General features: G+C 40.9%; 1 protein-coding gene across 11 annotated transcripts in view; it reads right to left on the reverse strand.

Moving 5' to 3' along the window:
- The window catches only part of BCL11B (BCL11 transcription factor B), a 185,107-nt gene that overhangs the window by 86,070 nt on the left and 85,939 nt on the right, over positions 1-13,098 (reverse strand). For 8 of the 11 annotated variants that reach the window (XM_061612095.1, XM_061612099.1, XM_061612093.1 and 5 more), the window contains one exon: positions 8,795-8,998. The exons of the other annotated variants lie outside the window; for them this stretch is intronic. In XM_061612095.1, the coding sequence (XP_061468079.1) occupies positions 8,795-8,998 (204 nt within the window). The remainder of the gene's footprint in view (positions 1-8,794; positions 8,999-13,098) is intronic. 11 annotated transcript variants of the gene reach the window in all.

Consider the following 13,098-nt stretch of genomic DNA (forward strand, 5'->3'; position numbering starts at 1 on the left):
TGATATCTGTTAAAAGGTAAGCCATTGTTTTAAATTGCATTCTGTCCTGAACGCAGTGGCAGAAATGTGGTGCATAAATGTTAGAGACAGACAATATGTGGAAGAAGTGCAATTTGTAGCCAGGAAGGCGCTGGGGAGAGGAGATGGGGGCCTTGGCCTGTGACTGTTTCCAGAAAACTAGGTGCTGACTACCATCATAGAAGAATGCCCTCATGTACACAGGTATGGATGCAAGCAGCAAACAAAAAAGAATTGGTCCAGAGGAAAGACCATAGGTCAGTAGAAAATAATCTGCTTTGCATACAGAAAATTCCAGTTCAATCCCCAGCATCTCAAGCTAGGGATGGGAATGTCGCCCATCTGAAATCCTGGAGGGCTGCTGTCAGTCAGTGTCGACAACAATGAGCAAGAGGGACCAATGGTCTGACTCATTTTAAGTCAGCTTCCTAATCAACTCAGCTATTGATGTATCATCTGCTACACTGTTCAAAGTTTTTAATCTCGACATTTACAGAGTTTAAGGCAGCATTAACAGAAGTATAGTTTCCAAATCATGTGAAGTTCTAGTTCCCTTCTATTCGGCAGTGGTTAGGCCTCATCTTGAGTAGTCAGTCAGTTCTGGACACCACATTTTAAGAAGGATGCAGACAAACTGGAACAGGTTCAGAGGAGGGCAACAAGGATGATCAGGGGACTAGCAACAAAGCCCTATGAGGAGACTGAAAGAACTGGGCATGTTTAGACTTGAGAAGACAGTGGCAAATATGATAGTATTTGAAAGTCTGCCACACAGAGGAGGGCCAGGATCTTTGCTCAATCATTCCAGAGTGCACGATATGGAATAATGGGCTCAACTTATAGGAAACCAGATTTTGGCTGAACATCAGGAAAAACTTCCTGTTAGAGTGGTACAACAATGAAACCAATTACCTAGTGAGGTGGTGGGCTCTCCAACACTGGAGGCATTCAAGATGCAGCTGGACAGCCACCTGTCAGGTATGCTTTAAGTTGGATTCTTGCACTGAGCAGGGCCTTATAAGACCTTATAGGCCCCTTCCAACTACGATTCTATTCTACATTCTCTTACTCTTATCCCCAGCTTTCCAGTGTACACACAAAGTTCCCTAGCTAATAGTATGCTAGATGATGCAATGGTCTGACTCAACATAGACTACTACCTATGTTCAGCTATGTCTATATGGGATGCTGCATTCACAGCAGTGGAAGAAAGGAGATCTGTACAGATGTCTTCCATTCACTGAAATGAGAACAGCCCATGCAGGTAAATGAGTGTCACATGACCTTTAGAACGCTCACATCGGTACGAAATTTCTAAATTTGAGTGAGTTTAGTTTTTCATATATAACGCCAAAAATATCGACAATAATATATATAGTTAGATTATGGATCCCCTGTAACAAGCATATGTGCATTTGGGGGGAGAGACTGGTATAAGCTTCTCTGAGACTTCTGTAAGCTTCTCTGAGCTAACAGGATAGAGTGAGGTATAAATCTTCCACCTATACTTGTTGTTATATGCCTTCAAGTCGATTACGACTTATGGTGACCCTATGAATCAGTGACCTCCAATAGCATCTGTTATAAACCACCCTGTTCAGATCTTGTAAGTTCAGGTCTGTGGCTTCCTTTATGGAATCAATCCATCTATAATAAACATATACAATTTAAAAAAATCAGAGCCATCAAATGAAAGCATCAAGGTATAGCAAGTTTGGGGAGGAAGGGATAGCAAACTATTCATTCACTGTGTTAGTGGTACTTGCTAGGCATATGGGCAATGGGACATATGTGGAAGAAACTGAATGCTTTGTACTTTGCTAGTCTGCATATACAAAAATATATACCTACCTATAAGGGTAGCTGACTATAAACATTTCCAGGTTTAGTTGTCTTCATCAGACTTACATGATTTTATCAGAACTACTTCCAACTTTCTTTTTTGTATTCAGAGCAAGTTAATCAGAAAAAGGAGCAATGTGTTGGTTTTGATCTATGCACCACAAGCCTGCAAATTTTGCGACTCCCAGTTTCTAATTAAATAGACACTAAAAATGTTTCAGTGGGGGAATCCAATTCAGCAGGCAGAAGCTTCTCCTTAGAGGCAAAAAGGACATAGCAACAGAGATGTCTGTAGATATTTAAAAGCAACATTTTAGGGAGTGGGCCCATCTTGCAAAAGTCTGTTCCCTATGATGCCTTTATATAGAATTCAAAACCTATGAGAAAACAGAGCTAGCATTAGAAAAAAGAAAAAGGGAAAGAATAAAGAGCTTACTTTATAATAGAGAACAATTGTCTTATGAGTGCTCCTGTGATGCCTGAAGTTCAAAAAGAGTCCTGGTCATGGGACAATTTTGCTTGCACAAACAACTGTATAAGCCTATGCATTTGTACCCAGAAGCCCATTATTTCAAAGGGGCTATGAAAGTGGATATAGGATTGCAGCCTAATAGACTAAAATCTACATATATGGGCCCAGGATAAGACATGAAGTTATAGACTGTGACACTGACCTAATGTTAACAGTCAGGACAGCAAGACTTAGGATCAGGCTGTAAGTAGGAAACATCATGCAGAAATAGTAATAGGATGTATTATCAATGGCAGTTTTTACGTATGAGCATCCGAACACCCACAGACAACCAGCAATGCAGAATGTCTACTATAAATTGCAGAACTGCTCCAAGGCTTAGCTTTCTGCAGTTTCAGCATCTAGGACCATCCTAACAGTTTCCTGTCCTTACAAGTTCTAAATAGCAAAGCCTCATAGTAAAAGTTTGCCATTGTCCAGGACAAAACTGCAAGATTTCTTTTTTTCTTAGATATTTTTCCGAGTATGAGCATCTCTCAGAACCATTGTAAGGTACTGGCTCTTTTTAGTAGATGGGATTTAAACTAGCATAGGGATGGACTGTTATGTCTTACTTGTTTTAAAATTATTCAAACCTTGCCATTTTATATTCGTGTTTTTAATGTATTGATTCCTTTCATGAGCTTTTGGTAAGGCCTTCTTTTTCTTAGAAATGATAATGGCAACAACAAAAAATATTTTATTCATTTCAGTTTTGATTCAAATCTGAGACCAAAGGCACTCCAAATTGAAAAGTGATTTAATGATATAGCCCACATTGAATATTACAAAGACTTGAAATAAACATATTTGTTTAGAGAAACCATTTCTAAAAACAGGAAGAAAGCAACTTAAACATAAATTAAGCAAAGCAAAGCAAATTTTTAATTCTGGCAAGTGAAACACTGGTGTAACTATATGAAGGCCAAAACAGAGCAACAGGCAAAATCTAGAACCTCCAAATATTCAGATTGAGGATTTGGAGAAACTTTCTGTCCCAGATGTCTTAATGCTAATGGAAAACTGCATGAGTTTTATGTATTTATGTTTTATGTATTTATGTACTGGAGCCTTCAATTCCACCATTCTTACAAATCCCATGAAAGGAAGCTTCTTCTAATTTTGACTTCCCTTAAAATATTGTCCCAGAATGCACTGCCTTCACTGCAGCATGCTTCAAATGTCATCTAATTTCTTATTTTTTCTGCACTGAAAGAGACAATAAGGGGTTAAGAACCTCCTCTTTAATCAGGGAAAAAAACATTTATTTCAAACAAAACTTGACTAACTACCGTCATAAACGCTTCATGTGTGCTTTATATTAACATATTCTCTAAGTGCTGTAGACTACAGCAGTAGCTACAGGAAGCCATGATAGCAGGTCGATCCCCCCACTTAGAGCTAGTGCAGCTTGTTCAGCAAACGGATCAGTCCAAAACTAACAGTGCACAATGATAGAGTAGGAAGTGAAAGAATGCAAAATACAAGCATCCCCTGCTTCTGTATGTTTTATTGAGTTACTCCTTCCTTATCTATTTTAGTTTTACTCTCTCCATTATTGGTGTATGTTTGTCTTAGAAGCAGTGAGCAAACACAGGAGCACACTTGCCTGCTACATCTTCTACATGAGAGAGACTCGAGTCTGCATTATGCCAAATAAATGCTATATAAGGAAGAATCTGTGGGGGCAGGAATTAATAATTGTTACAAAGCCTACAACTTTCACTCAGTAAGGAGGGGGGAGAGAGGACTATGAAAAACAGTTCTTGTCTTGCCTTCATCAGTCCTCTCATTTCCTTCTAAAACAGGGGTGGCTACTCCGTGGCTCTCCAGATGCTGCTGGACTACAGCTCCCATCATCCCTGACCATGAGCTGTGTTGGCTGAGACTGATGGGAGCTGTAGTTCAGCAGCATCTGGAGAGCCACGGAGCAGCCACCCCTGTTCTAGAACTTTCTGTCACTAAAGTAATTCAACTCTCCCATCGTTCAGACCGTGCACATGTGAACATATGAAACTCTTTTATATGGTGTCAGACCACTGGTCCATCTATCCAGTCCTGTGTGTCTATATATAGTTTGTCAACTGTTTTGAGAAGCATTTTTTTTTTGCCTGAAGAGCATTAAAGAAATAAATTAGTACTGTCCACTCCCAGCTGGATGCGATTCTCAAACAGCAGTTTTTCCCATACCTCTTACCTAGGATCATTTTAGCAGGAGATGGCAAGGATTCAGGGCTGAGTCTGGATATTGTAGGCCCTTGGGCAAAACACTCTCCACAGGCCTCCCTCCATGAGGCTACCCCTCACCGCCCTTGTCACCATAGTGATCTTCCTCACCTCTGCTATAATCTGCAAAGGGGGCAATGAGCAAACAAGCTGAGGCATCTATTGCTCCTCCTTCTCCTCCTGTCTAGGCCAGAGCAACAGGTGGGTGAACAAAGAGCTCTCTTCAGTGGACACTCTGCTGAAGTGTGGGCCTTCAGCAGATGCCTGACCACACTGACTGTCGATGCTGGGCCCTTGCAAGGACTTAACCTCAGATCTTTACTGGATCATCTGTGCGACTGGTCTGTTTCTCAGTGCAATTCAAGGTGCTGGCTATTACTTTTAAAGCCCATAATAGTTTGGGACCAAGCTACTTAAAGGACCATTTCCTTCCATGTGAACCTTCCCATCTTTTAAGATCAACTGATGCAGTCCTCCTGTGAGTGTCATCACCTTCTGAGATAGGTCTGGAGGTATTGCAGTCGGGGCTTTGGGCACTGCCTCATATAGACAATTCTCTCTTTTCTTATCCAAGTTTTTGATTTTGCTGCTGTTTAGATTACCATGTGTTAAATTCTGGCTCTTTTTTAGAGGTGTGCTGTTAGTGCTCAGTGGTGTTGTACTTAAACTCTCTCTTTTTTTAATTATTAGATTATTTTGTTTTGTAACGCTTACAAATTTTACAATGAAAATAAAATAAATATTTTGTATGCTAAGGCTGTGCTGTACTATGATTCCTCCCTTCCCCCTGTGCGATACTTCTCATCCAATACAAATGCTTTGTCCTTACCTTTAAACATCTACACACTCTCACCTCCTTCACTTTATCTTTTTTTCCCGGCCCTGCTACATAACAGTCCTCAAACTTTATCTATTTTTCTGTATCTCAATGGCCCAGTTTGGACATCACACTAAACTAATATGTCCCAAACTCAGCACTCCCGCTCAGCATGGCCAGTTTACTTTAACCACAGCTTGTTGTGTTGTCCAGATCTGACAAACTGTGGCTAATCTTAACTATGCTTTGTTTGAAAAAAGCCAATTTCAAAATATGGGTTTTGAAGCTGGTTTGTATAAGCAAACCATAATTAACATTAACCACAGTGTAAGGTTTGGATGACACACTAAACTGTAGTTAATGCAAATCAGTACTGAAAGTTTCCAGACCGCTCCTCATGGCTGGACCAGAGGAGAGGGGTGGGAAGAGTCAGTGAAGTGTATCCAAAGAACACAGAGTATTGTGCTTACCATGCTATGCTATGGTTTAGCATGTCTGAATGGATCCAATATAGTCATGCCCATGATCTTCATTCCTTCAGCGCTATCATCCTATGCCACTAACAGATCTTCAATTCTCTTCAAAGATACTGCCCATTGTCCCTTGCTGTCTGGGACTCTCTCCCAGAAAAGCTGCATGATGCCGTCATTCTAATTCCCTCCGCCTTACAATTCCACCTCAAAACCCATCTCAACCATGAAGCTTTTGTCTCACCCCAAAATGAATGATCCCTTTGTTAGGTATAACTGCATTTGCTCATATTCATTTAATCTTAACTTCTTTCTCCCTTCCTTTCCTCCACCTATTCAATTAGTTCTGCTTAATTTGGACTGTAAGCTCCTACAGTAAGGGTTCTGACTTTGGATTATTGTTCTAAAGTGCTATATACAACGATGACATAATCACAGAACAGCAGCAGCATTGGTTCATATGCAAAAAAGTGGGAAAATCTTGTGAAGGTTATTGGGTCTTTTATAAACATCTTATTTATTTATTTATTTATTTATTATTTATTAGATTTATATCTCGCCCTTTCTCCCAGTAAGAGCCCTCTATGAGGTTGCACCCAGTTCGTCAGTATCCTATTCAACAGACAGAAATCAACCTTCAACTACGGATGGGCTGAAACCATACAGCTCGTTTCATCATCACTTTTGATTCGACCTTTGATCTTTTAAGTCTGTTATTGTTTTAATTGTTTAAAAATGTTTAATTACTTGTTTTTAACTGTTTTTAATGATAATTTTCATGTTTTTGTAAACCGCTTAGAGGTTTTCTATAATCAAGCAATATATAAATTTTGATAAATAAATAAAAAATAAATAAAAACCAATCCTGCATCATATAAATTCTCATATACAGAGCAGAATTTGTGCCACCCATCCCACTTCATAGATATGTGGTATAGTTTTGTCACAAGCCTTTATTGAGATTACAGACAACATCACAATGGTATTAATGTAACTCAAACAGACAACTACCTTTCCCAGGACAACAACAGTAGTAATTGACATGCTACCTGAAAGCAGACTAGTCTTTTCCCAGGTGCAAAATATGTCCTGGGAAAATGCAATCCAACAGAAGTTTACAATCTGTTTTAGACTGTAAACTCCTTGGGGCAGGATTTTTTTCCTCTTTACATTACAAAGTGCCATGTCTCCTATACAGTAAATATAAACAATGTAAAACAACAATAAACACCTTATCAAAGATGTCTGACTGCATGCAACAAATGAGCATTTACTGCTGTAGTAAAGTGTCTCATAATAGATTTCTGAAGCTTACATTTTTATTTGGCAGAAATGTATGGTCTTGCCTCTGTACAAAACCTCAACTACTTCCATTCCCTTTGTCCTTGGTTGGCCTACCTCTTACCCTTTTCTCTTTTTCATCTCTCCTTTTCTTTTTCTGTGTCTTCATACTGACTTGCTGCTTGTTATTTATTTCCCTCTTTTGGCTATACGTTTCTCATTAGCACATGGGGAAAGTTGTGGGTGAGATGGGGTATTGTTTATATTGTGAACAATTATAAAAAATTAAAAACATTTTAGTAAAACCCTGATCATCTGGAAAGATTCTCTTGGAGCAAGCTCTCCACAACTGGTATAAACTGACACTGGTATGAGCTACAGAAAATGATGGGAAAACTCAATGAAGTATCTCAAAAAGACACAATTTACACTGTATTCACACTTTGTTCAGCGCTTACTTGGACAATCACTGAAGAATGGAAGGATCTAACCATTAGTAAATGTTCCTTAAGAACTAAGTATATTTCAATCAGACTTTCTTTGAATCACTTCCTACTTAAGGACATAAAAAGAGCCCTGCTAGATCAGACCAACAGCCCATCTAGTCCTATATTCTCTTTCCTAAATTGGCTAAGCAGATGCCTCTGGGAGGTTCAGAAGCAGGACACGTGGCAATGACCATCCCCTGCTGTTATTCCCTAGCAACTGGTATTCAGAATCACGCCGCTTCTAATCTTGGAAGCAATACATAGCCATCATAATTAGTAGTCACTGATAGCTTTATCCTTCATGAATCTGTTTAACCCACTTTTAAAACTGTCCAAGTTTATGGGCATCACCACATCTTGTGGCAGTGAATTACATAGTTTAACTCTGCAAAGTGTGAAAAGGTGTTTCCTTCTGGCTGTTCCGAATCTCCCACAATTCAGGTTCCATGGATGACCTTTAGTTCTAGTATTATGAGAGAGGGGCTTTCATCGGGTCACATTCAGCTGCTGAATATTCCCCATAATACCTGTAGGATTGGCTGAACTTTGAGCAGAAATAGACTACTCTTTTAATGGCCTTTAATATGTACAATGTGCTCTGTCCAGATTGTTTTCCCTCTTCATTGTTTTGCACTGATGAAACAAGAAAGAAATTAATGAGAGTAAAAAAAAAAGCAGTGAGGGAAAGTGTGTGGACCACAAGTATGCCATGTGCCTAGGAGATCTGAAGAAAGTCTTTAATGAAAATCATTAGGAAGAAAGACCTCAGATGCTAAATGTTATCCAATTAAGCTTAAAAGTAAACAGCCCAGAGAGATAAAATCTTGATACCAGAGTATCACATTTGTGTGAGGATTCTCAGACATTTGTTCACAATGTGGCATAAACAAACCAGCAACAAACAGGCTGGTGGCAACATCTGAGGTCAACTAGACCCACACACACACACACACACACATACAAAAGGCCAATAGAAGAGCAAATGGATTTTAATTCTTGCCTCAGAAATGGTGGGGAGATGTTTTTATAGTGGGTTAGCCACGTCCTTACATATCCAAATGGAAATGATGCTCCCATACTAAAGAGGACATCATGTTGTCAGCTGACCTTCACATAGCGACAATAAAACATTTTCTATTACCTGACAACTGACAATGACATCCAAATGTGCCTGTCTCAGTCTGAGACCCGCCAACTGAGACTGCACGCGCACCACAGCAGGGCAGGCTCAGGCAGGGCGGGATTGAGGTCAGAGCACGGAGAGGTGGTGGTGCGATCACTGATGTGTGAGGGTGGGAGAAGGCAGTTATGGAGGCCGCCGGCAGCTTTGCAGGCCTGGACGGCCCTGAGGAGAAAACAATAAAAAAATCTGTCAGTGGTACCTACATTTGAAGGGAAAGATGGAGAACAGGAGTGATGTACAACTGCTGTGCTTTATTCACAGTGCAGATCTGCTTAATGCACTCGCAGGGCAGGAGATATAGGCTGAAAGCTCAAGGAGAACTAATTCCTGTGGCCATTATAAGGAAGACGAGAAGAGATTTTGAAAATTATACTCAGTCCCTCTCATCAAGACAATGTCATTTTATTTGGTTTATTTGGGGTTTTGTTTGTTGGCTGGGAGAGTGCTTTTCTTACCTCCCCTAAGCTTTCATAATGGAGGTGACCATAAATCTAAGCATCCAAATTTGCACAAAATGATATCCAAAGTTGCACAAGTGGACTTCTGCTGGTGGAACGGGCTTTCCCATTGCCCTCCGTACCCTCCCCAAATCTGCTATAGAGGGTCTCCCAACCTCTAAGGGGGGCTGCAAGGGTAAGAGGAAGAACAAGTCTCACTGCACCAGCAGAAGTCTATTCTGCTAACAGACAGCCACAGCTGGATATCACCCATTGTCTTTAGTTCTTACAATGTCTTCTCCCCCTCTTCTATGCCTCTCATGTTATGGTTATGCTACATACACACAAACTGCCACCTCAATCTGCCTCTGGTTTAGGGTTACCACCTGTTCATAACATTTTACAGGTTGCCCATATGTGTGGAAAGCTCCCTCTAAAATAACCATGACATTTATGTACTTTGCAGCAGAATTGTGTGTGCCTTAAACTTCTGTCAGCTCAGCCTTCAAAAATGAGCGTTTCATTTCTGGAAACACTGAACAGCAATTGAAAATATACTTTAAAAACCAGACCAGTTGTTTTGTAGAAATACAAATTAATACTGTTGTTGTTTTGTTTTGTCAGGCCTGTAGTAAGAACCAAATAGCTGTACAAGAACATTATTTTATCAATCCATCCACCCTATACACTGCTGTTTATATAAAGAAAATCCCAGAGCAGTTTGCATATTAAAATGTTAAAATACAAAAGAATGGGAAGTCATGTAAATACCCGCATTAAAGAACTGGTTCAATAAGCTGTGAGACTACACTCTTATGGCGAGATGAGAATATTTCATGCAGAAAAGGGAAGGAAGAGTTGGTATAAACTTACTAACAACTGGGAACATTTATCTCAGCAGTGGGGAAACCTCCAGCCTGTGGGCCTAATTAGGCCCATCAAACCTCCCCATTTGGCCCACGGTGTGGTTTTGCTCAAACCACCCCCACCTGTCTATCACTTGATGCCATATGACATCAGTCATAGGACAGATAAACATACAGAGTCAAACTGAAAAGGAAGAATTGGGAGCACCCAATTCTTCCTTTCTGGTCACTGGTACAACGTGACACTTTTTAAATCTGGCGCCTTTTCATGTCGCCCTGCAGCAACAGAAATTTAAATTTAAAAGTGCTGAATTATAGCTTTGCAGTCATAGCTTGAATTCAAGCCTGCAAAGGAAAAAACCTGCAGAGTGCACTTTTGATTCTTCCTTTGAAGTTGATGTCACCTGTCAAGGTGACCAGTGGTGGTGGGTACTTTTGGATCCAATCTCCTGGGCTTTGTACACTAAACCTCTGTTTTATCAAGTGCTTCAGTTGCAGATCAATGGACGCAAGTTTTGATTTTCATGAATTTTGATTTTCATGAATTTTGACCGGTTATCAGGAGTTTACAATGACAAATATTAAGTTATTCCTGTAACTACAAGAATTTCTTTGTTTTGCTTATGGAACAGGGGCTTGTAATTTTTATGAAAACTTTGAAATATTTGATGTATTTTATATGTATTATGAAAGAAATACAAAAAAATTCTCACCACAGAGATAAAACTCCACAGTATATCCTATATACAGAAGAATGCTGCAAAAAATTCAATCCAGCAATAGCAGCTCCAATATAATATTAATTTACCAACACACACACACACACGCCTCTATGAAGTGGATTCCTGCATTGAGCAGGGGGTTGGACTTGATGGCCTTGTAGGCCCCTTCCAACTCTACCATTCTATGGTTCTATGATTCTATGATCTTCAACTGATGTCTAAATATCATCTGCAAGGGAGACAGTTTTATCTTCACAGGGAAGGAGCTCCACAAAAGGGGAACCATTGCCAAAAAGGCCAGTCCCATGTAACCACATGGCAAGCCCTGCTTACTGGAGGGACCCTGACACAGACCCCTCCTGAAGATCACAGGGCCAGATCACAGGGGCCGATGTGGGCGATACGAGGAGAGATGCTCCAACAAGAATTTAGAGTTCTGTACATTAGATTAAATTAAACAATTTGAGTTGGGCATGGCAGCAAATAGGCAGCTAGTGCAGTTTGTGTAGGATCAGCATTATATGATCCCCTCTTGCCACACAACTTGCAACATGTGTGGCCATGTTCTCTACAGTTCAATCTTATTCGTCAGGATGGTCAAGGATGAAGAGGGCATGAATTTGGCCAAATCCCTTGCAGTGTCTTGTAGGCCACATCAGCTGAAACTAATCCCTCACAACTATCAAACAGTGCACTAGAGATCATGGCATCAAGATTCAAGTGGAGTTTGAGCACCCTCAAAGTGCTCTACAAATTTGCCACAGCAGAATTGCAAGGAATCTGATGTTTCCAGCTGCGTGTCAGAAATCACCAGCCCACACATCTCTCAGAAAGGTTCCGCTGGGCGGCACACTCAGGATGCAATGGTGGTGGTAAAGTAAGAGGGCCCTTTTCACCGCCACCATGATTGCATAGTAGGCACAATTATATGCTCTCACCTGTGTTCAGTTGGTCTGGCTACTATACTTGCATCACCTGTAATCCAGCCATCATCCTGCCTGTTTCCAGACTGAAGCTCCTTAGAAAAGCAAGGAGTTAATCAGTTACTACAGTGATGGAGAGGACACTTAGGAGCACTGCACTGAAGATCCTTTCCATCTCACCATTCCATAGAAAGACCAGGGCCTCAACAGGAACACGAGCCATGTCAATTGGAAAATCCTCCAGAGCTGTCAGGAATCCTTCAGATTCCATAAATCTCCAGGGGCAGATCTTTTTAATTGGTTCTCCACCACTGCGGGAAGGACTAGCTACCATCAATCTAAATCTCAGCAGGCTGTTGTCCATCCATGACAATGGGGTAATTTGACAGCGCACACACAGACACCCTAGTAGACCTTCACCACAAATCTATTCTGTACCAAAGACTAGGCCAAGGGTGTGTCCTGCTACATATGTTAGGGATATGATGCACTGAGACAACCTCATAGTTGCTATGGTGGTCATAAAGTCCTGACCCATAATAAACAAGCATGGCTATGGAACTCCACCAGTACCATTGTCTGGGGGCACTCCAACATAAGTGCTGAAACTACCTCCACCAGTTCAGGAAGGGGGGCTGTTGGGCAGCACAGTTCACTAACAGGATCCCTGTTATCTCTCTCTGGACCAACATCAAGACCAGCCCTTCAACTCTGGTCAATGAGGGAGATAGAAATTATGACAATTAGATGCTGGTTTTCCAACACTGTATTCGACAACTATGATTATCCTGGGGTTACTTTAAACTTCTTCATGGCCTACTCAACTTTGCCTATTTAAGAACTGGGCTTGACCATAATTACCAGGTTAAACAACTGCCCTACATCTAATAAAATAGGCTTTTACATCTGAAAGATCATGCCATAAGAAACCAGACAGGGCTCCAGGCACCTTTTCTACCACTATGAAGAAAAGCAGCTACTCACCAGGCAAACACAGAAGAAATGACAGGACTAGGTTTGAAATGGCCAGTGCGAGGAGTTCTTTTATAGAAGGGTGTGGAAGAGAACTGAGGGAAGCTGCCAGAGCCACCGGGCATGTTGTTGGGAACTGGACTGAAAGGGGGATTGTTGTTTTATGGCTGTCCTAATGCAGCTGGCCAAACAGAGAACTCAAGAGGGCTGTCTGATGAGCTACCACTGAACCAGGCTCAGCACACCAGCACAAAGTGCATCAACTCACAGCTCAGGCAGCTTCACAGAGATGCCAAGAATCAACCTCCCAGAATAAAGCACTCACGGGCCACAGTGGCTTTC

Source organism: Rhineura floridana, chromosome 2, assembly GCF_030035675.1.
Source record: "Rhineura floridana isolate rRhiFlo1 chromosome 2, rRhiFlo1.hap2, whole genome shotgun sequence".
Taxonomy (NCBI): domain Eukaryota; kingdom Metazoa; phylum Chordata; class Lepidosauria; order Squamata; family Rhineuridae; genus Rhineura; species Rhineura floridana.